The sequence below is a fragment of the Galendromus occidentalis genome, unplaced genomic scaffold, assembly GCF_000255335.2.
Source record: "Galendromus occidentalis unplaced genomic scaffold, Mocc_1.1 scf7180000077191, whole genome shotgun sequence".
NCBI lineage: Eukaryota > Metazoa > Arthropoda > Arachnida > Mesostigmata > Phytoseiidae > Galendromus > Galendromus occidentalis.
Window position 1 is genome coordinate 219,347 of NW_003805179.1, and position 22,781 is coordinate 242,127.

The window sequence follows — 22,781 nt, forward strand, 5'->3', positions numbered from 1 at the left end:
ACTTGAGCATTGACGGTCGGGTTACGGAGGAGAACCGTAGGTTGTCAAAAAGAGCGGAAGCATTGAGTCATCAGATGGCTTTTACAGTAGGCAGTATCGGGTGGATGAGATCGCTGCGATAAAACGAGTTTGGGAAATGTCTCCAAGGTTTTGCATCCCCGCTACTGCCTCCGATCGATGCGTCGTGGACTAGAATTCACCTCGCGGATTCGCCTGGAGGCTTCCCAATCGAATACGGGGACTTCAAGTCGGGGTCATCTCCTTACGGAAATCGTCACCGATGCAATACCACTGAATGTCGCATTCCAAAGGTCTTAGCCGATTCTTGATCTATTCAACAGTCCCGTACTGAAGCTCAAATCCACCTTGATAGCAGACCATGCTGAGTCTTGAAAATGAATTCGAGGAAACGAACGCCCATAGTGGCATCCATCGCTTTGAATGATCCACCGTCAAGCTCGAAGTATCGAGGGCCTCGATCGATTCGCATTTTATTCACTCGAGACGTCGGCGTCGTCGCCGGGAGCAGAAAGAAGGCAAAGATGGAAGAAGCTTCCGAGGACTGGTCACACGAGGAGATTGTATTGTTTTAGGCAATCGTAGGCGTTCTTGTCGACGATCGCAGCATCTTCAGGGTCGTACTCACTCATCATTTGACTCCAGAGCGTGTAGCCTATAGAAACTCGTTTCGTTATCCTTCCACACGTTTGCTTTGTTCAAAATTGAGTGCCTCGGAGGAATCATACCTGCGTTTCCATTGATGCGACAAACCTCCAAGATAAGGTCGGTCGCGCTCATGCCGGGAATCGCCAGCGTACGCTTGTTCCAAATTTCCAGTGCCTAGAATTCCGAAGCGGGAGCCGTTCCAGTTCAAATGAGGCATATTCACGTATCGGTCTGCTTCGGCTCGAAGGTTCCGGATACGAAACCGTCATACGAACCTTCGGTGGGGCTTTTGGCAGGCCACAATTGATGAGCGTCTCCATGATTTCTGCGTCGAGAGCTGTAAGAGTATGAGGGAAAGGAATCCTGGAACATAGGGTGGAGCATCCCCGGCATAAGGTGCTCAGAAGACTTCTATCGAGCAAGCGGCGGGAGATGTAGGATTTTTCCACCCACCACACGGGTTGAAAGTATTGGGCACCCAAGCTGCGAAGCACACAGAAGCTAAGCCCGAGAGAAGGAGGAACGTCGATCTCATTGCAGAGGCGAACTACCCTCATCAGCGGGACAGCGCTGCAATGACGGCCAGTCACAATGGTAATTAAGTCTATCGATCGTTTTTATAAAATATCGATGCAGAAAACAGTCAGACTTGATGAGCTTGTCGAATTTATTGCGCAAGCGAGCTTGCTCAGGTGTTCAATTGGCTCCGTGCGAGAGTTTGGTCGACTGCTCCGCGCTACCCGGGTACGTCGCTCTTCCCGAGTTGGATCCATCCAGCGATACAGGCCGTGGGAGACGAGGATTTTTCCCAGCAACGGGGGACCCACCGGGGGAATGAATTCAGTCATCGCGGAGCCATCAGATTATTATTATCCTGAGGAATCGTCTGGGCTTCAGTTCCCGCGATCTCGAGCTTCAATGCCCATGATTCGTTCGGTGAGGGAAGACGGGAATCGTCTTGAGTCTCTAGCGGTACGAGGTGAGCGATAACTTGGTAGCCGATATTCAAAACTCTTTAAATCCGTGTCCCGTGTTGATGACAGTGAGTCACGACTGGAACCATTGCCTCGAGTCCAGATTTATCTTGCTACATCACCCAATCTGGATCATTTTAATGCTCGAAAAGTCCAGGTCCGGTTTCCGAAGAGAAGCGTCGTTCGACAAGCAGGGAGTAGAGCCAGTGAGTCAGGACTCGGGACTTAGCTCCTGAAACAGGATTAATTAGATGGGATCCCAGCGATCAACGTGGAATTTCGGCTAGGAGGACGATATGCTCGATTGAAAGTGCGCGGTGAGCGTGTTTTCAAGACTTTGCTTGCGTTCAAGCAATGGAAATGAGTCACCGGGACTGCGCCCCAAGCGTATCCTGATTTCCCTAGGATGGTCCATGCTGCAGGACTGCACTCAAAGGGCTCCAATGGCCAATGCCTGAGCTTCAGATGAGGTTCGCATGATTGGGGCTATAAGGGACTCATAGGCTATTATTCGTTTTGGATATAGAGATCCGCTGGGATGCGGAGTGAGATCGCCTCTGACGAGGAACTTTCACGCGCGGAAATGATGCTTCGGTGAACCATGAGTTTTCATGCCTTGTGACATGACGAAAACTCGGCGGCGGAATATGCTCAAGTATCACCTTACAAATCATGCCCTGAGGGAGATACGATGATCAGGCTCCAAGGTTCTTATTCGGTTGCTTTCAGCGACCATAGACATGCAGGGAAGAAATTGAATTCCCTTTGCGTCGGATTCCATCATACGCTAATTCCTTTATTTGCGATCTGCTGCCCAATTTTCTGGATACTAGCGAGAACTCATCAGTCCCTCCGGACTGAAGGCTCGAGATTTCCTATACGAGAATCATTGGGCGAGCGTTTCGATCAACCCCGCTTTCTCATCGTCAATCTACGCCCGCTGTGGAGGAACAACAGCTATCATCAGCCGAGCTATTCATCACGAATCTCATCAATAATTGAATGACCATTTTCGATTGGATTTCCATCAACGAGTCGGCGAATCAGCGATCACTCCAATTATCATCATCATCATCAGTCTTCCAAGCGTCGAGCAATTATTATGCTCAGGGGAAACTAGAGGTCTCGTTGTTGACACACATGTCAGTCACGATCGCCTATTGTGACGGAATAATAGCGCGCAGAGAATGAGAGCGCATAATTTGTCGCAGCTCGTCATCGCATGAGCGCCGCTTCACGGAAAAGTTCTGGCGGAAATTCGGTGGCAGCTTGCAAGTTCTCCCTCCGGGAAGTCTGCTCCCTCCCTGCGTGTGCAGAACTATGATAGAAAGGCTCCTCCTCAGTATGTTTCGTATCTCGTTCATTTTTCCCATAATAATTATGATGGCTTCTAGTCGCGGGCTTCGATCTCGAGTCTCCTCGGGGCAGAGGGGATCATGCCACGGCCCTTGTCGAAAAAAACAGGTTGCTCGACTGAAAGGGGGGCTTCCTGAATAAGTGAAAGTTGAATCTGACTTCGCGAATCGGTATGTCATGGCACCGCTCCAGCCTCCCCCCATACCATCGATCTCAGGGCGGCGTATTATAAGGTACGATCTGATGCGAATGGGATTTCCGAGATGAATGCTGATGCCACTATAATTCGCTGTGGGAAACGGAGGGTTCTATTCCCCGATTCAGAGCCAACAGCATTGATGGAGATAGGCGAATATTATATATAATAATAATAATAAATAATAATCAACGAACTATATCCAGATATCGAATTATTTTACCCTATCAATTATCACAATGTATGGGCCAACTTCGATCGATCACTCGATCGCTTGTTCCCTCAATCCTCTTGTGTGTCCACCGACTTCTCCTCTCCGTCACGCTCAACCAGTCCGAGCCGGATTGTGTTCGCCATGTGAATCAGCGCCTCGTTGTCCGGCTGACTATCTTGGAATGCTTGTAACGCTTCCATGACTCGATCTTCGGACTTCCCATTGCGATACATGCTGACAGCCATATTGATGGCGATCAACGGGTCTTTCGGATTCAGCATGATCGCTTGTTGATACGCTCTATGTGCGTTCTCTACGTCTCGTACGTTGTCCAACGCCAGAGCAGAGACTTGATAGAGTTGCGATAGGGCTTCCTTGTTGTGACTCGCCAGGCCGAGCATGATAGCCGCCTGAGCAAAATGGAACGCGGATGCGCCTTGCTGCATGGTCAGGTGCACGAGGCTTAGGTTGTACAGCACTTGCCAGTGGAAAGGGCCGTAGTACTGTGCGCGTTTGAGGCAGCTTATCGCCGCTACGTATTTTTTCTTAGCGAAGAAACACATCGCGATGTTGTTCCACAGTGTTGCAGAATGCGGTCGTTGACTTCCCACCAATTTATACTTCGAGAGAGCTGCGTCTAAATCGCCGTAGCCTTGGAGGATATTGGCCGTGATGAGCAGTGCGTCGGGTCGTTGAGGTTGACGAGTCAAGGCCACCGCGAGTCGATCGTAGGCTTGCTGTGTGTCTTTGTTATACATTTCCAGCAGAGCCAGCTCACTGCAAAGCGTGGCGCTTCCCGGAAACAGGTCGACTCCCTTCCGGTAAATCTTTATGGCGCCGGCTAGATCTCCAGATTTCCGAAATAGCTGGCCAAGTTCCGTGTAACTGTTCTCCACGGGACGGATCTGGATGGCGGTCGTTAAAGCTTGTTGAGCCTGCTCCGGCTGACCGAGTTTTGCATAGCAAACTCCCAGGCCGTGGTGACTCTCCCAGTCTTTCGGGTGAGCTTTGACGCACTGCTCGTACACGTCAACGGCGTCTTGATGGCGGCCTAGCAAAAAGTAACATTTTGCCATGTGTTTCAGAGTTTCCACAGAGGGTCGGATGAGAGCGCAGTTTTCGAAGAGTTCCAACGCTTCTTGAACTTTACCCTGCTGGCGAAGCAGCAGAGCGTTGATTGTCAAGGGGTACAGGGAAAGACCTTTCGATTGCGCTAGCGCGTCCTTACAGAGTTTCTCACAACTCGCGAAGTCGCTCCGTACGTAGCACCAATGGAGGAGCCAATTGCGCCTTTCATGCGATTGGAAATCGCCCATGTTAAGTGGGGCAACGTTGACACCACGAATTTGGTAGTGTGCTCCCCCGGGAGATTTCGGTTACCAACGACAGTATGAACGGTTTCGATAGCAACAAGGTTCACCCAATCATCACATAGAGGGCACCACGGGCATGGGGCTGTCGACTGACTTCGCTCTCTCCGATCCACGGGGTAAAGTTTTATTTTAGACAAACGAGAGTGACCGATAGGTGTTACATCTTTCACATGAATGAGATTGGTCATACACGCTTTCAATGAGCATCCAGACTATCCACAGTGGGGTCTCAATCTATTCCCCCGTGGATTCGAGACTGAGGAAAACGATCCGATGACTCAACTGGTCCCTTGATGAAGCTTATGCATATTTTTCCCTGGAAGAGTTAGATATTTCCAAGTTTTCATGGTTCTCATGACTGTAGAAACACGCAGTGGATTCCAGCCACGAATAATTCCGCCCAAGGAGGCATCGTCGCATGCCTCTTCGCTTGATCGGGGGTATGTAGTCTCGGACTCATTACTCTTCCTCGTTGAGCGGAAGCTGCACTCCCTGTCAGAACGATCGAAGACGACGCGGATAGATTTAGGAGTTTAGGGTCTCAACGGCAAGGAGTTCCGTCCGAAGTGGGTTGGCGGGTCGGCGACATCTAGGCGTTGTTTTTGTTGCGTTGTCATTGTTTCTCCCTTGTCATCCCATGATCCGGGTTCCGATCAATCGGACAGTGAGCTTCCTTCGACTCGATTCGCCGGAGAGCTCCTGAGTAAAATTCCGTAGGTAGGTATCTCATTCCAGTCTACTTAGTCGGCAGCAAAGCACTCGATGCGACTCAGGAAGAAATCGGTCCGATTGTACAGCTGAAAGCCGGACTCGGTTCCCGGGGAAGTTCGACCTCGGTGGGCTTACTCATGTGCTCGTGCAATGCTTATAGATTGTGCCATGGGGGTCGGATGCCCACTGAATCGACGCCAAGGAAGCGCAGTCCCATGCCCCAAGTGGTCTCATCGAGAATGTGCGAGCAGGTGGTGCGGTCATCGACACCACCGTCTGTACTCGTGAAGAGTACGCGATCGTCTCAGTCTACCATACTCCTTCAATGCACCGGCACCGCATTGGCCGTGGAATAGCCGTGATACGTCACGCTAGGCCGTGATACGTCAAGCAGCATAGCATATGGCTGCGTGTCGTTTCTCATGTTCATTTCAAGTTGTGATCTCCTTTGTCATGTTTTTGATGTTGCCGTCACCAGGCAGTGGGATCTTTGTCGAGCCTCCCCAAAGTCGTGATCTCCCCGCTCTCCGTCCCAACTCTAGCGAGGGTGTTCCAGTTCGTCGTGGGCGTCCCTGTTTTCTTACCGAACGCTTGAACGACTCGTTGCAGTCAGTTGTCAGGCTCCCATGCTTCTTGTACCTACATAGTTGAAGCTTGTCTCTTCGTGTCCGCTTTGCATGTACCCTGACCGGGGAGGCTCGGAAACTCTGGATCGTTTCTTGGAGTTGAATTCCGCCCTGAAGTATCGACCTGATTCTACGACCATTCGTGCTCTCCAGAAGAATTTCGAGCAAAGTCGGGAGTCCGCACAGATATACTCTCAGCAACGATATCGAGTTTGAGTAGAAATTGATACTTGTGACCGGTTTAATGATAGAAATCAAGCTTGTCCGCTGGTCCAGTCTTGGATTCGAGAGCGCTATTGAAGAACTCGTGAAACTCGAACCAGATCTGAAAAAAATGTCCCGCGCTAGGAGAAACACCGTTTCACGCACAGCTCGGTGAAGTTCGAGGAGAACCCAGGAATCGGCCCACGGGGGATGCTCCGTTCCCTCAGGAGCGAGACAAATCTCAATGGCAGGCTTTCCCGTGGGATTTCGTTGTGAGGCAACGAGCGGATGTGAGTTATTATTATGAAGAAATCTGAACTGTACAAGCACGGTCCTCAGCTACCGAAAGGGTCAGGATCCCCTCACACAAAGGACGAGTTTTCTCTGAATGTCCGTTGAAGCCAAACTGGAGACATTTACGCAGAAAAGAGTCTTGGGGAGGGCTTCCAGCGGTTCCTACCCGAGGTTCTGGAACCGCGGGTTTCGGCCGATTCTCTCGGATCCGGAGCCGACTGGTTTTCTCGGTTCTTACCCGCGGTTCCGAGGGGGCAAGTCAAATCATTCCCGGCGTCTAAACCACCATTGACATGCTCCAAAATGAGTAAGAATCCAGGCCGAGATGTTTTCGATGGCTGAATGTCTCTCTCATGCACGCTAACAAGGAAAGTACTCGAACTGACCCTCGCGATTTAGACGAGATAGCGCGGGATTTGTAGGTCGACCCGGGTTTTGAAAACCCCACATTACATCTCGCTAATAATCAGGCCGCCTACATACCTATACAGTAAAAGCTCGATACTACGAACACGGAGGGACCGACGAAATTGGTTCGTTGTACCGAGTTTTCGCTGTAACGAATGCCGCTCAACACTATCCCCATGGCGAGCTGGCCAAAGGAGGAGAAATTCCTTGTTCGTTGTAACGGGAAATTCGTTTTAACGGGGGTCGTTGTAACGAGCTTTTACTGTACTCGGGGGTCAGATTATTCGGAATCGCGAGGGGGCAGTTCTGGTCACTTCCCCTGTAGCCGCTCGACAGATGAGCGGGCTTGCTCTCGCTGCTGGCCGACGTGGACCGTACCGCGAATACGGAGACTGAACTCGGCAAATATACCTTTCTGATGGAATAAAATTAATTCGACTGAGTCCGTTGGCTCCGAAGAATGGGTAGGTTCAAAATTCTCGATCAGTTTCGCCAGGTATCAGTCCCAAATCAGAGGAGGAAAAATTCGGTTCTTTCCGGTTTCTACCCGCGGTTCCGACTCCACGGTTCTCGGGTACCCGAGAATCGCGGTTTTCGAAACTGGCGGGTATTTGGGAGCCCTAGTCTTGGGCAACTTAGTGGGCATATTCGATCGCGTCCAATGATCGGCGGAAATTGGTGTCCGCTCGTGTGCGAACGGAACAGTATTGGATCCGTACACAAACGCCGACGGAATGCCTTGCGATGGATTCCGCTTTCGGAGTGAAATTAATAATCTCTCACGCTCTGAAAGATGCGGACAACAGCGGCGGGTCGTGATGTTCCCACTCGACATTCGAAGACGACTTAACGCACCATCGATCCTTCTTTTCTAATTTTAGTCCAGACAGCGTGGTTGTTCTGCCTGGCTTGAAATATTCATGCCAAAAACTTCCCTAACTGGCAGAGATGCGCTCGCTGAATTCCAGTCTCGAAACCACGCACAAGGGTCAAGAACTTCGTATAAAAAACGCCGAAAGTTTCTGCCAGACGCCTTCGGAACAGTGTTTCTTCATCGGTACAAGCCAAAATATAGCCACACTTGTGACCAATATGCGTTGTCTCGCTCTGCACAAGATGCGAATCCAGTGGTCTGCTTATGCACACTCTGACGCGCTATTTCCGAAGTGGCCATGACGGAAAGGAGATTTGTGTTGAATTTGATCCCTTCCCACGGGTTCTCCAGTCCCCGATCATTCTCCGAACTAGCCATGACATTCGGAGGGAGCAAAGAGTGGAAAATTATTCGATCGACTTCAGGAGCATTCATTCCTCGATACTGATGCCGAGCCTGAACGCTTGCGGAAGAGACTGACGACAGGAACGCTTTGTTCTCCACGAGTCAAAAATGGATCTGCTGTTTAGCCCTTCCTCAAGAGATTCTCAGGCTAGCCGTATGGCCCAGCGCTCAGTACATCAAGCGGTATCGGCGGCTGAAGAACTATTCTAACCATCAATCGCCGAATCCGGTATAGGCTGGAGCTACGCTTCCGAAGAAGGCTTATGCTGGCGATTTTCTTCCAATGAGAAAGAATAGAAGAGTCCGCATTATTAAACCGACAGCAGGGTTCATAAAAGTATCGTTCCGAACGAAAGAGGTAGTTTTGGCGTTGTCGTCTCCATTTGCCGACTTCATGACCTTGAAAGAGTCTCACACGCACAATTCGTAGACGGTAGAACTCTAGTGCCACGTTTTTCACGGGGAGGCGAGCGAGAATACGAGCCAATTTCTCGAGGAGCGTCATGCAGCACTCATTTCACGAGCCGTGACGTGTTCCTGAGCTTGGAGCTAGCTCCGGCACATACACACCGATGGAGACGTATACACGGGAATGTATGGGCATCTAGCATCGTCAAAGAGAGTTCATCACCAACATTATTGTGTCCCGAATAGGAGATTCTCTCAGCATGTCGACATTGGCGGAGAGACGAGTCCTTATCTTTCTCTGGCATAAACATCTTCTGGAGCCTCAGCTCCTTTTCTGACTTAACGATGGATTAGAGAGATGATTTGCGCGACGCTTCCGCTCACCTGACATGAGCTGCGGGAAAAACACGCGATGATGAATGCGAGACAGCACGTGTGTACAAACATAATCATCACCGAGCTCCTACAAGAGGTTAGGGGATCGATGGAACGCCTGTCGTTCAATCGAGCACTTGGACGGGCTCGCGCTCTCAATCTCTCAATGAGTGGGCCTGCTCTCGAGACAGTCAGCGAACTATATGAGCAGTCTTTGGGAATCGGCAGAATCATTGAAAACTTTATGGATTTTTTTGTTCTCGGCCCTCGCTTCACCGTCGACGATCACGAGAAGGCTCTCCAAGGATAATTTCCTTCCAGCGGATAAAAGGGCAACTACGATCTGGGCATGGTAAGCGACGCGGGATGTATTATTCGGAAAAAAGGAGAAATTTTGAGAAAAAAATATTTCGGAACTACTGGGAACCTACAACTCCCACAAAAGTCCGCTCCGTGAGTGATGAGGGACGGAGCGAATATCCAGCTCTGTCGAGTAGCGCAGCGAAGGGACTGTTTACATTAGCCTCAACAAGACGAAATTTCGGAGCTTATGCGGCTGTTGCGTTCCCGATCAATTTCTGTCTTGATTTGTTCGTTTCGCCTTGTGGGGTAGTGGCTGACCGCTATCGACCGAAAACTTTCTTAGTACCGAGAACTTAACCTAAAGATCAATCGTAATTATCAACATGATAATTACCGAATCGCATCGAAGGGACTGCTCCCGGTGAGCGTATACCGCGAAGAGCTCCTCTGAGCGGGCACGTGTGGAAAAACATTCTCCCGCTCGGATGGGACTTCGGAAGGCCCTTTTCGTTCCAATGGCAGCTTTCGAACTTTTAAAGTTTTTCCCCCGAAGTCCCCAGTGAATCCATATCTGCCGGCGGCTGGCTCCAAGACCATTACTCCGACTACGATGCCTTGACGCACTTGTACTCCAAGATTTTCCTCCTTCCTCCTCTTTCGGGAGACTTTACGAGAGGCTTGGCGCAGGTGTCTCCTCCGGCATCGACTTCATGGACGCCTCATCGGCTTCCCGAGTTGGCTGCTTCCCCACAAGCAGCAGCGATTGACACCGAAAATAGGAAAACAGACAAGCATGCTTCAAGCCATCGGGAGAAGCAACGAGCCATGGCGACTGCGTCCGAACACCGGCAAGCCAGCCGTCAGAGGGGATCACAGATGAAGTAGCGGCAGCCGTGGCATCAACAGCGAGCGAAGGCAAAACCGGGGGACTGTGGCTGGCACTGCGCGCCACAAACTTCAAACGAAGGAAAGAGTCGTCGCAGGAGAGCGAACCCGGGAGGCGGACCCTGTGTGCAACGTGTTCCCCTCACCCAGCCGCGTGCCAGTAGCCGCGTGTCCGCGCCACTGCGAGGATCGGGTGCTGATTCTTGTTGCAAGTGTTGTTGGTGTGGAGACTTTGACAGTTTTGTTTGCTTCGGAAGGATACTCGTGAAGTGATCACCGCTGTGCCGCTGAAGCCGTCCCGCAACTCGTTCGATGGCTGCCCCAGGACTGGGTGCGCTAAACTCACAGCCTGTCTGGCAACCAGGCTCCGGGGAGAATCGCTTCAAGCCGGAACGCGCGGCTACCAGAAGAAACGTCCAGAAATTGACATGGAGAAGCTCTCACTGGCAGGCCGGCTTCCAGGCCGATTCCGTTGACGCCGAGCCGCCGTCGACACAGGCCAGGATCCAATCGATGACAATTTCAGATGTGTCTCCCGGTCTCGCGATCCGGCGGATTCTCCGCATGTACGAAAGCGCGCAACACAAAGAGGCTGCAAACTTCATCAACAGACTGAACCAGTCGACTTTTCGTTCGATTCTGTCTGATCTGCCCATCGAAGTTTTTATCGAGACCATGCCTTCAACCCTGCCAATGCTTGAAGCAATTTACGCCAAAGTGTTCCTCGCAGACGGAATCGAACCGACTCTGAAGCCTCTTAAGCCCGACGCCGTTGTTTTCCAAATGGTAAAGCTGTTCGCAAGTTGCCACCAGGATTCAGCTCCTCTGGCTCCTCAGGATCAGCCTTCACCAAGTGTGAAACCAGATGATGCCAAAGAATCAGGACCGTTCTCAAATTCTACCGGACAGCCATCGGCGGGCGAAATTTCAGCCTGCAAAAAACTTCTAAAGGTACGTCTCGATCTGGTCAATCCGAAAAATTCCAATGCAGATGGCGGGAGGAGTGTCAAGAGATCCCCGTTCAATTTCGTTTTCCTGCCGATGTTTCGCGTGGAGTCAAGACTCGCTCCGATGCGTGATCTACGTCATCCCCAATCATGACTTCGGTCAAGAAATGATTGTGCGGCTGAATACCAAGCGAACCGCCCTTCATGTAGAAAAGCTCTCCACTCATCGAGTGCATCTTAAGTCAGAGAACGGAATTTCCCAAGTTTTGTCATCTGGGTCAAGCAGCGGCCATTGCGGTTTCTTTGCCCAGGTAGGGGTTGCATCCGTCTGTCGAAAAGATTCGAAACACGCGTAAAGCATGATACTTTCTAGTTACGTGTCCGATTGGTTTTCTCGCTCCACGGCGAGGATCTCCACGTCTCCATGGTGGACGCAGAGCAGAAAGGGATCCGTATCCCGACCAGGGGAATTTCGGATCGTTCTCTAGGCTCAGTTCGAATTCTCCTCTTTTGCTGCTAACATCGGCGCGGTGGATTGAGCGGAGGAGTCCTCTGAGGTCGACAGTGTACTCCTGTGCGTCCCCTCTCCGGGCTCGGATGAGAATGACTCATACACTTAGAGCCGCTGCCGAGTCCTACCTGGGGAGCACGCGACACGAGATGGAGCCGGAGAGAAAAAAATATTCTGACTCTGACTACGAGTCCCCCAGCTCCGCGGATCTCTCGCGCGCCATCGCTTCGCCCCCGAAGAGGATGTGCTCAGAAGCGTGTTTCACGTTCCTCGAACACTTTTTCCGCCGAAAATTCTTCCGGCAGTACACGCGAAGCCCCATACACTTTGTCTGCGACCACCAAAACCGTAGAAGACTTGTCAGTGTTCCTGAACTCGACTCACTCAGGAGAACAACGAATCGTGAGGACCTGCTCAAGCTCGCTCTGGATCTCGAAAACTCTCTCTGCGGAAAAAAGTTTCAAATAGAAAAGCTATTGCATATGCAAGCGGTGTTTATTCAGCGCTTTCAAACACGCATTTTTAAGCTCGCCACACGATCCATCTGATCTTGTGGGGAGTTGGGTGAAGTTCAGACGAGCACACCAGAGTCGCTGCAAACATTTTTCCTTTCTCCGCCTTGCGCTGCTTGATGATCGGTGGTTGTGCATGTGATGACGGCGGCGAGCGTATGAAATGAGGGGTCCGGTGACGGGCAAGGGGTGCCATGGGTGGCGGGCGAGCATGCAGTCAGTAGAAAAGAAAACGACAACGTCGGCAGCGTTGGCGGCGGGAGACAACAACAAAGGAGACGGATATTTCCTCTACTTTCCATCTTGCCTCGCTCTCCGAGTCGACCGCGAGAGCTGAGGACCGCAAGCGAGCCTCCCGCCCATAGAGTCCCTGCGGCTGCTATTCCAGCCGCAAACATCGAGACTTCCCCCCCGTTCAACTTGGGGGGCCTCCTCGAACTCGGCAAAGCTCGCTGTCAGCTCGACTGTCCGAAATTCTTCCACCGGCGGCGAGAATGTCAGAGCTCCGAATCAGACGTGCGCGGACACGAACGGAAGAACAAGAGCAACTTTGTCGGGAAGTTATTCGTGTTCCGAAGTTTTTCGCTCATTGTTCTCTTCACGGTCATCCGCGGCGCCTGGTAGGAATTATTTGGAACGAACAGGGTTTCTGGGCGTGCAGACGTCGGAGCCGGCACCTAGAAGAGGAAATTGCGAACCTAAAAATCGGACCAAGATTCATTTGTTTCCTCCCGTCGCGTCCTTCCGTGAGGATCCGAGCGGCGGATATCTTGTCTCCGTGGCGTTCCGGCGACGAACGTTTCAATTCAATCTCTCCGCGCCCGAGTGAATGGCGTAAAGGAGCTCTTTCTCCAAGAGTTGTCGGCTCTATCGGGATGAATTTCACGGAAGCACATCTTCCCGAACGTTGGCGGGAACTTTTGATTTGATGGATGAGGCATCGAGTCTGACACCGCTCTGACGGATAAGGGCAGAATTCCAACGTAAACTATTTGTTCGAACCCCTTGATCAATGATTGGGGGCAACTATCGGCGTCGTCGGGGCTTCCGGAGCCTTTTCTTGCTTCCCTCGGGCGAATGGGAGAAGATGCCGTGGCAGCTAAACGCGCAACCTATGCTCCTTCTCTGGGGATCCGACCGTTGTCCCGTAGGATTTGCTAGGCGAGATGAACCTTGGAAAAATAAGACAGCAACAGATGAAGTCCCTTAATTCTAGTGAGTTCGTAGGTGGAGTCGCCACTTGTACGTGGCCTCTCACGTCCTACAGCGAGCGGGCAAGCCCGCCAAATGCCCGCCGGAGAATACCAGCGGACAAGCGATACGGCGAGCCACACGGTCCGCTGAATTCTCTTTGAGTATCGCTGCTAGCGATCGTGATTGTCGGGGGACGGGTTAGGGTCGGTCGGTCGGTGGACTCGGGTCCGCAAACTAGACGATATATACACTATATCCGCCAGAGCAGACGAGCGCTCTTCTTGTTGCTCTATTCGTTCGACTGTTCATCGTGCTTTATTCGTGGTCACTGACAGAAGTTGTCTGACTGTCCTGAGGTTATTGTGTGCGTTCATGCTGAGGTTTGTGGCGGCTAAGCAGACCTGCACCTATTGTTTGTCTACCCTCCTGTTGCTATGGAACGAGCTGGACACTCCGACCGAGTACTCTATCCGCATTACAAAGACAATGCCATAGCTCTGTTATTGCTATAGAAAAAAAATGTCAGTGATCGTATCTAGACTTGCTGTGCTGGCATGAGCCTGCAATGGCAAAAATGCGTAAATTCTTTGATGACTCGGATAGAGTTCTGGAAAAGAAAGAAAATCTATCACGGAATGGGGCGCCTACCGTCGAGGAATAAGAAACAGTCCCTTCGACCGCTCTGCTCCCTGGGAGAGCTGGTCGACAGAGGTCACGAATAGCTTCCTGAAAATATCGATCTCGCCCCTTGTTCGCGATTCGAACGAAAATTTCTCGGCTGAGAAGTCGGCGGATCCCATTCCGCTCTCAGATTCCAGGAGACGAAGAACAAGGAGAGGATCATTTGCTCTGTGGCGGTGAGGTTGCGTGACGACAAGGCCACCTGCTCGGTCGCAATTACGGGGGAATCTGCCCATTCTTCTCTTCTCTATTCGTGCGACTCCTTTACGAGAGAGGGTCTCGAGTTTCTCGTGCCAGTATGTATGTATACATGTGTGTATATATATGAGCAATGATCTCAGGAAAAAGCACGACGGGGATGAGAAGCGAGAGCAGATACTCTGCCGACATCCTTCCGCTGCAAGCTATAAATCTCGCTACGGTGGTCGTTGTTCTCTCTCTCTGTCTAAGGGAGTCTCAGCTCCATGAAGCGAACCCCGGCGACCAACAGGAAAAAAAAGGACGAAAACTACACCAACTCAGTCGGCAGCAACACGAGGGAGACGTCGACGACAAAAAAATTCTTGGGGGAAAATGAGATGTGGGAGGGGCTCTGAACGCTTTGCTTTCCCTCTGGATAGATCCACTATGACTGTGAGATTGTTCCGGGCACGCGAGCCCTTGCACCGGCAGCCGCAAACCAACCTGTGCCTCTTGCCAGGCAGCGTCGGCGAACGGCTGAATTTTTCAGAATCCACGCAGGGAGAAACGAACTTCTCCCACGGACTCGTTTCGTTGTCGTTCGCCTCTTCGTCCGGCTTTTTACTGCTCACTACGAATTCGGGAACATTGTCTCACTCGGTGAGAATGCGGCGACGGCGAAATATATCCCAAGGGGATCCTCGTCCCTCGCGGTACGCGAAGCAGGAAGGCTAGATGATCGTGCGGATGGATAAGCGGATGATTTGGTCGATTCACGATAGCTCGCAGCCGAAAAATGAGATACGCTCATTAAAATCCATCGGGGCACGCTCGGGTCGCCGGGTGGTCCGCATTTCTCGGAGACTGTGAGTTTTCGTGACCGAAACACTGACGATATCCATTGTGTGTCGCGTGTGGAGGGACCCTCCAAGCTGTCCGACCCAATCACACTTGAGAATACAGAGAGCTCAACATGCCACTGCTGAATATTCACTTTGGACATCGGCACGCAGAACATACCGACGAGTCACAAACAACCATCGATGCGACAGCCGGCGAGATCCAGATGAAGAATACAAAAGGCGACTAACAAACGCCGTGGAGGTCGAAGACGAATCCCTTCGTGTCGTCGACGAAGAGGCACTGAGAGTTCGAGCCGTGACGGTGACGAGGGAGTAGAAGAACAAGGAGAACAGATTGCCAGATTAGGTCGTAGCCCGTCCGTTCCGCGTTCGTTTGCCGACTGCAAATAAATATCTGAACAAGTGAAATGCAAACTTGACTATCTGTTCCGACACGTCACTCTGCGCTACGAGGGGAGCGAGAGCTCTCCGATACGGACGCATTCGATCAGCGTTGAACCGTCTCCTCGTTCATTTCCGAATCAACGTCGAGTGTCCCCCCTGTCCGCTATATCACAACAGCGGGTAACCCCGTGTACATGGAGCGTTCCAGTAGGTTTTTACTCCGAACGCAACGAAACCAGCAAGCGTCGTGCACCGGATCGATGGAAACAATGAGACTCGACAACAGGCGAGAGAAATAGTGGGCGAGGAGTGTATATCGGAAATTTCCGGAAACACTATTATGGGTAGCCGATTCTTGGAACGAAACGAAAGGGACAGCGAACGAAAACGAACAACGATTGCGATGTTGCTCGCTACAAGGCCGCGCGAGAAAGCGAGTCTTCAATAATGACGCATGGTCCCTGGAACCCTGCGGGCTGCGTTCGATGGAGTTCGTGGTGGACTGGGGAATTCGGGGCTGGATCATCCGGTCTGTGTTTGAGGGATTTGCGGAGTAAGTGTACGCGACGATGGGCAGAGGGGGTACACGGACCGACGCCGGAAAGTGGGTGTGCGTCCAGCAACCACCAGCTGGAGGTTACGTGGTCCCATCTTGTTCGCTCAAACGTTTTGGTGGCCTATAAAAGTTCCACCAAAGGTACGCGGTCAGCCAAACGACCGAGCAAGCGGAGTTCCTGTTGTATCCGAGATCGAGACAGAAGTAGGAGATCAAAAACCGCTCAGCAAGTCTTCCCGTCCGTGTCCAACTCTGTGGGCTACCCACAGGAATCTCGAGTTCACCGAGCGACGGGAAACTTCCGAAGAGACCGCCGAATATATCAGCGGCGGGTAGGGGAACTAATGACTGACCGAGCTTTCATACGCGAACTATGACATTCATGTAATTGAGAGCGAGCGTAGAGACTACTCGCCGCTCGACCATGAGACGCGAGCCCGAGCCTCCCGAGCACAACTCCCTCCCGCTGCCGGGCTTCGGGTTCTGCGTTACGTTGTGGTTAAATACGCCAGTAATTTGTCTTGTGTTCGTTCCGCTGCCTGTGGTGACGTATGAGTGAGGTCGTTCCAGGCGGGCTCTGGATCTACAGGAGAGTCGAATTTAGCGACCATTGTAAACGGCAGCCCAGACGGGCCATCAAACTCTTCTCCGTCATAGTTTTATCGAGTCATCACAACTTGCGGGGGAATGTTCGGAGGATAATCTTCTAGCCTGTCGTGTATCATAATGGGAGCTCGAGCGATCGCAGATCAAGGCAAGAAGCTTGACGAGGATTAGTGGGGTTTCCGAGACACGCCATAATCAATTCCCATGGCTGAGAGGAGCGAACCCAATATATTAGCCCATGCATAGATCGGATCTATGATGATTATTTAGGGAACAAACTCTGTTGATGTAACGACACCAAGACGCCGAAACTCGCAAAGGAGAAAATTCAGGGAATGACCTCGGAATCGATGCGCAAACGAAGAGGTCTGGCTGCGCCGACCGTCCTCTCGGTCGCACTGAGGGAGCAAGCAGCGGGAAAAATCTCGAAATGGCAATCCTCCAAAAAATATCTCCAAGAGAGAGGCACAGTTCCCTATCGCTCAGTTGGGTACGCGAGGTCGCTCCGAGACACACATCCCGAGTCTTGTTTAATTTCCGGGAAACAGCGCAGATTATCAGAGTTGCTCTGGATTCAAAAAAGAACAAATCGTACGGACTTGAATCCGCGCGAGCTCTCATTCGGAAACTATCTCGTCCCGTGGAGAATATCCAGTCAGTGATGGGCGCTGAGTATCGAGGGATCGTTCGCGGCGGACAAAGAAATCAGTTCTCTTCCTGGGGTAAAAATAAGTGATTACGGTCCCGAGCCGAGCTCAAGGGCAGCAGTGCGGTCATCACGACGAACTAGAGGAGACTGTATAAAAGAAAGTCATTGCTTACCAAGCCAATGAATGATAAGTGCTCCTATCACTCATCCTAGAATATACGCCACATTGTCTCTGCGAACGTCTGACGTTCAATCACGGTAAGGAGTTGCTCGTTCGAGTCGGCTAGCCTCGGCCGGCCGGCCGGCCGTCCATGCCGAGACGGTCCATGATATCTGACGGATATTTCGAGGTCGTCGCCGAGCCTGTCGGCGAGGGATCCCCAGGCGGGAATCCTCGCCGACCTCGCTTCTCCCCGCCTTGGGAACTCCGGGACTGGATGCCGCGGGCGATCGTTCCGCGGCGGCAATCTGGAAGCAAAGCACAGTTTGATGTTGATAATGATCCCTCCGAGTCTTTCGTTGTGCGATGAGTCGTTTCTGCTGGGGGAGAATGAAAAAAAGAGACAGGGAAAATGCTCGAGAGGGAACCCCCGGATGTACTGAGACACTTAAAGAAAAGTGGTGTGTCTCTCAGATCGGCGCTCGCCGGCAGAGTCTTGATCACACAATGTTGGCTCGTCGTCGTCGTTGCTGTTGCCTTTTATCTCTGTAGACTGTTATGAAGAAGGGTGGTTGCTCGGTGGCTTTGCTAGTTGGTGCCTCGGCTAGAGTTGGGCGAATAAGCCAATTAAGCTGGCGTCGTATTTGAGTAATGAGAGCAGACGAAGGGAGCCGAGGGAGAATGGAGAAACCGAGCTTTGCGGAATTAGTGGGAAGGGCATCTTATGAGAAAGCCACATTTTGACTCAGCCGACCGACGTCCAACATGGATAAGATACAACGATGAGATTGTGGACAAGTTCAACGCATTTAGCACTCTTAGAAAGCGAGGGCTGCGTTTACATCCGAGTGACCTCAGCCCGTGACTCGCGTAGGTTCCCGTGAGGAACGGGGCTCATTTTTGATTAAGTTCCTCCGTGGGGAAACTCCGTGATTGCGAGTGATTGTTCCGAGCGGAATGGGGAGGCCGTTCGCCGCCATCGGAAGACGACTGAAGTCACCGTGTCCACTCACCGTCTAGTTGGGACGTTTGTAGATTGATAAGCCAGCTTGCTGGCACGTTGGAACCCACGAACAACCTAACGAACGGTGTGCGCCAGCTACAGAAGCGAACAGAAGACGGCGGCGTTAAATCAGAATTTCAAATGTAGCCAGCCGGCATCTACGCTTGGCTGTTTCGCTCGTTCGTTCGTTCGTTCGACCCACCGACCCTTCGACCGCCCAGCCGTATGCCTGTATGCTTGAGCGTGTCGCTAGTGTTTTGTCTATCGCAGCAGTAAATAGAGACCACATGCTCGGTCTTCTTGCTTGGTCGAATTCGGTTGCGTCGTTTCCTCGTTCGTTCTTTCGATGGTTCGCTGGCCTCGCTCGGTGGCCTTGCAAACATGAGGCCAACTCCGGTCGCAAGCCGGCACCGAGCCTGGGCCCCGTGCTCCAAACGAGAACACGGAGAGCACAATTCTGAAGCAAAAACAAGAAAAACGCAAAATAATCACACGAAGCCTACCGTAAGGCTTCAACTGCGCTCCGGTCAGCTTCAAGACACACTTCCTGTGGATGCGACATTACCGGCAGTGCTGCAAACGGTTTTTGGTTTCCTTCCCCTTTAGCGATCGGGGCCGGTCCGTTCCGAGCAGCTCCGGTTCGAGTTCTGACATTCCCAGTCGTCGAGGGAAGTTTCTCGTCGTGGCGGATCGTCGCGTCAGAGTTGATTGAAAGTTGTTGATGATTTTTCCATCGTCGATTCGCGAGCCCTGATTTCCCTGTTTGTTCATGACGCGGCAGCGAGTTCTGAGGAAAAGTCATTTACTCTTCCCTCCCCAGCTGCGTCGCTCGCTCCTCCAAAAAAACGAGCATGCAACCATTCCATTCAAGAGGTCTCAGTCTCTCCCGTCGGAGCGACAAGTACTCGCTTGTTCGATTGCTCAGGGACACTCGACGTGGGGCTTGGGTTCGGGGGCGGGCACGGAGAGGCGTTTGGAAGGTGAAATTCGGAGGAATCGATTTGCTGACACAGTGCGTCGTGTCGCGTTATTCGTCCCGAGAAAAATGTTCCGGAGTTTTCATTAGCATCGTTTCGTTGCGACCGACGCTTGATTCCTCTAAGAGGAGAACGACCGACGTACTTGTTACGACGCAATTAAGCTCCACCTGAGCTCCGGCATTCCTCGCTGACCGAGTTTCCGACTCGCGGTGAACTCCTTGCTTTGCCGACTTCGTCACGAAACGCTTTCTAGGAGCTCAATGAAACGACCGAGACGATTTAATGAGCGAACTGTCCAGATGAATCGAGCGCGCTCGAATCTCAGTGCGGGCCGGGATCTTGCAGAGAGCGTTCGTTTCCGACTCGTTGTTGGCGTCGTTGTTGTCGTAAAAGTCGAAAAGGAGCATTTGAATTGCATGTTCTCTGATTCCATTGCTCATGCGAGGTAAAAAAAGGCGAGAATGTGCGCCATAAAACTCTCGAGATGGATGGTTCAGAATTCGCTTTACGGGAATTCACGAGAAGATCTATTGTTACGCGCCATCCATCGAATTTTTCATCGGACCCTCCAACACGTCGCTGAGGTCCTCGCTCGGACGAGGCCGTACTGCCGGCTTTCGCTACTCTGACGGCCGGCCGACCGACAGACCGACGACGGGCCAGCTTTTCCCTTACACCGCACGCTATATGCAAATATGGTGGTTCGACGGTTCCTTTTGCGTGGCGTTGTGATTAGCGCTCGGGAGAGGTGGTGAAAGTGAGCTCCGCGGGACGGTTGACTTGACTGGCGGCGGCGGCGACGGCGGAGAGTTCGTGGTCCTTCCTCGACGTCTTGGTCCTGGTCGGTCCCGCTTTAGCTCGCCAGGCTCCGATGCTAAAAGGCCTAATGCTGTCGGCGCCAACTCGGAGTGGCCATTGAACTGTGAAACTCTTGAAAACGACGCGGCGATGACGACTACGATCGAGGAATCGGGATTTTGCGCTGCGATCAGCGTGTCAGACGTCGAGCGGCGACAGCGGCAACGGTCGAACGGAAAAACTCACCCGAGCTCCCGTTGACAGTCTCACTCAGCGGGCCACAGCGTATGAGGGGAAGAATTATTTTTGCTCGATCTTCAATGTTTGCTGTTCCTTTCTGGAGACCTTGACGCCTCAGCTCGGCGTTTATCGTGGTCACGAGCGTTGGCATGACTGTCGTAGTTGCATCTTCACGGAGGGGCGATCCTTCTCTGCGGAAAATATCGAACAGCGCGGTCTGAGCGATATGATGCGTCGAGTCCATCTTTTGGAAATTTCTCCCACGAGGTTTCTCACGGGGAAGAAAATACACGAACTGCGAGGGAATGAGCTCCTTAAGGGAGGGAAGCCAAAACAGACGGCATAGCTTCGTCATGACTTGCCCCTCCGATGGCGAGGATCCCAATCGATCGCCTCCAACTTCGAGAGACCCTTATCCGAGCCGGAGATGAAATTGTGTGCACTTGGGGACTGAGAAGTAGATCTTATGGAGAATCCATCTCTGATGGAAGCCGAAACCCCTCTCCCATCTGAGGAGGCGGAGGAGGAGCACACGTGGGAGGTTTGCGCAAAGGTCGCAAGCGTTCATTGAATTCCCCCTCCTATTATATCGAACCCTCATCCGCATCGTTGCGGTAATGCCTCTTTAAGTCAGTCAGTTCTATGATTACATTCGCATACAACGGAACTTGATCATGGTCACGGAAATTACGCGGGGAAAGTAGCTATCGACTGTTCGGCGCCACGGCGAGGCTCTCCGGCGAGAATCGTCCGAACGATGCTATCGGAAGGTCCTTGAATCCAGGAGGGGGAGTTGGTATGTGTTCCTTATTGTTCTTGTGTGCGAGACAACAAGGGAGTATCTGGAGCGGATGCCGGTCTCGTTATGTTGTTAACGGCTGAGACTCGTATCAAGATAAACTAATTGATCCCGGTATCTAAGTGAATTACGCACGGACACGGACAAGCAAGCAACGCGTGGAATAGCGGGACGCTTCGCGCCGCGGCGCCCATAATAATCAGGCTAATAATAATCGTCTGGAACGGAGTCAGACCCACGGTCTCGCGCAATATCCAGAGATCTTCTTCTGTCGACTGATCCGAAGAACTAGCCAAGAACTACCGAATCACGATTCCGCGTGAAACTCTCTCAAAGATCTAGATCCCTTCGCTCATCGTACCGCGTTGTTCCTGTGACAATCTCCTTAACCTCCGATTCGTTTATCCCATGATCGGAGATGAATAATTCGCCACTCGGCCGTAGACGATGTGGGCTTCCCTGGACTTCCCCGGAATCGTTGCGTCGATCGGGAGTGAGATCGGTTTCCGCTCGCTCGCACCTTCGTCGTCGGGTTCGCAACTCTAAAGTTTGATGCGAAGAGTTCCACACGGGATCCCAGAGAGCTACTCTCTCACCAGAGGAGCTTCCGAGTAGAAGTCAGGATGGAGTCTCCGAATCAGGAACAATCGCATAGGATCAACACGGAGCTAAACCCGGCGACCTAATTGAGGTTTGCTCAGAGTGACGGTAACTGCCCGGTCAGCAGAATGAGACATTCGATTCTTGACGGAGTCGGTGGCGGGAGCAACCCGGCCTCACGATTCAGAAGCTCTCCGATCGCTACGACAAACCAGCAACGAAGCCATTTTCCAAACGAGGGAAGCGACGGACCGACCGACCGAGCGACCTGGGCAGAATCTAGTTTGCTGAATCACTGCTTAAGATCCGCTTCTTCCCGAGGATTGATTCTCCTCCGCCGAGAAGGCTTCCAGACGGAGATTTACGGCGGCCAAGAGGAATCGCAGACGACAGCACTTTGAGATTTATGTCGATCGTTCTCTCGGCATTTGTCAGAGGAAAATTCCCAAATGGCTTCCGATAATTTGCGAATTCTTCGATCGAGGACGACTTCGGGTAGGCGATTGCATGACTCGGGATCAGCGGGTTCGACAGCTGCATTGAATCAATTCAGGTCCCACCTTTTCGGAAACGTTTCCAGATCGGGTTGATGATCGGAACTGAGCCGAGGAATCGGCGCCGGAAAATCTCCGTACGGAAAAAATCGGACGAGCCTCGTCCGAGTTTGGGCCGTCGATCCTGTTCCGGTGAACACGGGAAAAGAGCGTGCGATTTTCCCCGTCCTGAGCCGTCGTATATGCATTCGGGCTTTTGTGATTCGGACGAATTGAGATTGAGAAGAGTCTGCTGAAAGCTCCCGTGGTCCCCGGGAGTTCGTGGAGGAATCTCGGGCAACAAAATGAACTA

The 22,781-nt window shown here is 52.0% G+C and overlaps 3 protein-coding genes across 3 annotated transcripts in view; 1 reads left to right on the forward strand and 2 right to left on the reverse strand.

Moving 5' to 3' along the window:
- Positions 1-529: 529 nt before the first annotated feature.
- LOC100908074 (uncharacterized) lies at positions 530-1,209 on the reverse strand. Its single transcript, XM_003741652.1, has 4 exons — positions 1,120-1,209; positions 942-1,003; positions 747-840; positions 530-673 (listed from the first exon to the last, which is right to left on the reverse strand). Exons 1-4 carry the CDS (start codon positions 1,199-1,201, stop codon positions 567-569), a joined length of 345 nt encoding a protein of 114 aa, XP_003741700.1. The 5' UTR covers positions 1,202-1,209; the 3' UTR covers positions 530-566.
- Positions 1,210-3,474: 2,265 nt separating this feature from the next.
- Positions 3,475-4,722, reverse strand: LOC100901632 (Bardet-Biedl syndrome 4). Its single transcript, XM_003741691.1, has one exon. The coding sequence runs from the start codon at positions 4,720-4,722 to the stop codon at positions 3,475-3,477; it is 1,248 nt and encodes a 415-aa protein (XP_003741739.1).
- A 5,735-nt stretch (positions 4,723-10,457) lies between these two features.
- LOC100901772 (uncharacterized) overlaps positions 10,458-22,781 on the forward strand; it is a 71,158-nt gene continuing 58,834 nt past the window's right edge. The window contains exons 1-2 of the mRNA XM_018638868.1: positions 10,458-11,125; positions 11,204-11,223. Coding sequence (XP_018494384.1) covers positions 10,585-11,125; positions 11,204-11,223 — 561 coding nt within the window. The 5' untranslated portion in view covers positions 10,458-10,584. The remainder of the gene's footprint in view (positions 11,126-11,203; positions 11,224-22,781) is intronic.

Coding starts and splice junctions, on each gene's coding strand:
- LOC100908074 (XM_003741652.1), bottom strand. CDS start 1,201: ATGAGATCGACGTTCCTCCTTCTCTCGGGCTTAGCTTCTGTGTGCTTC. Junction 841..941: donor TGCCAAAAGCCCCACCGAAG/GTTCGTATGACG, acceptor TCGGAATTCTAG/GCACTGGAAATTTGGAACAA. Junction 674..746: donor TCGCATCAATGGAAACGCAG/GTATGATTCCTC, acceptor GAGTTTCTATAG/GCTACACGCTCTGGAGTCAA.
- LOC100901632 (XM_003741691.1), bottom strand. CDS start 4,722: ATGGGCGATTTCCAATCGCATGAAAGGCGCAATTGGCTCCTCCATTGG.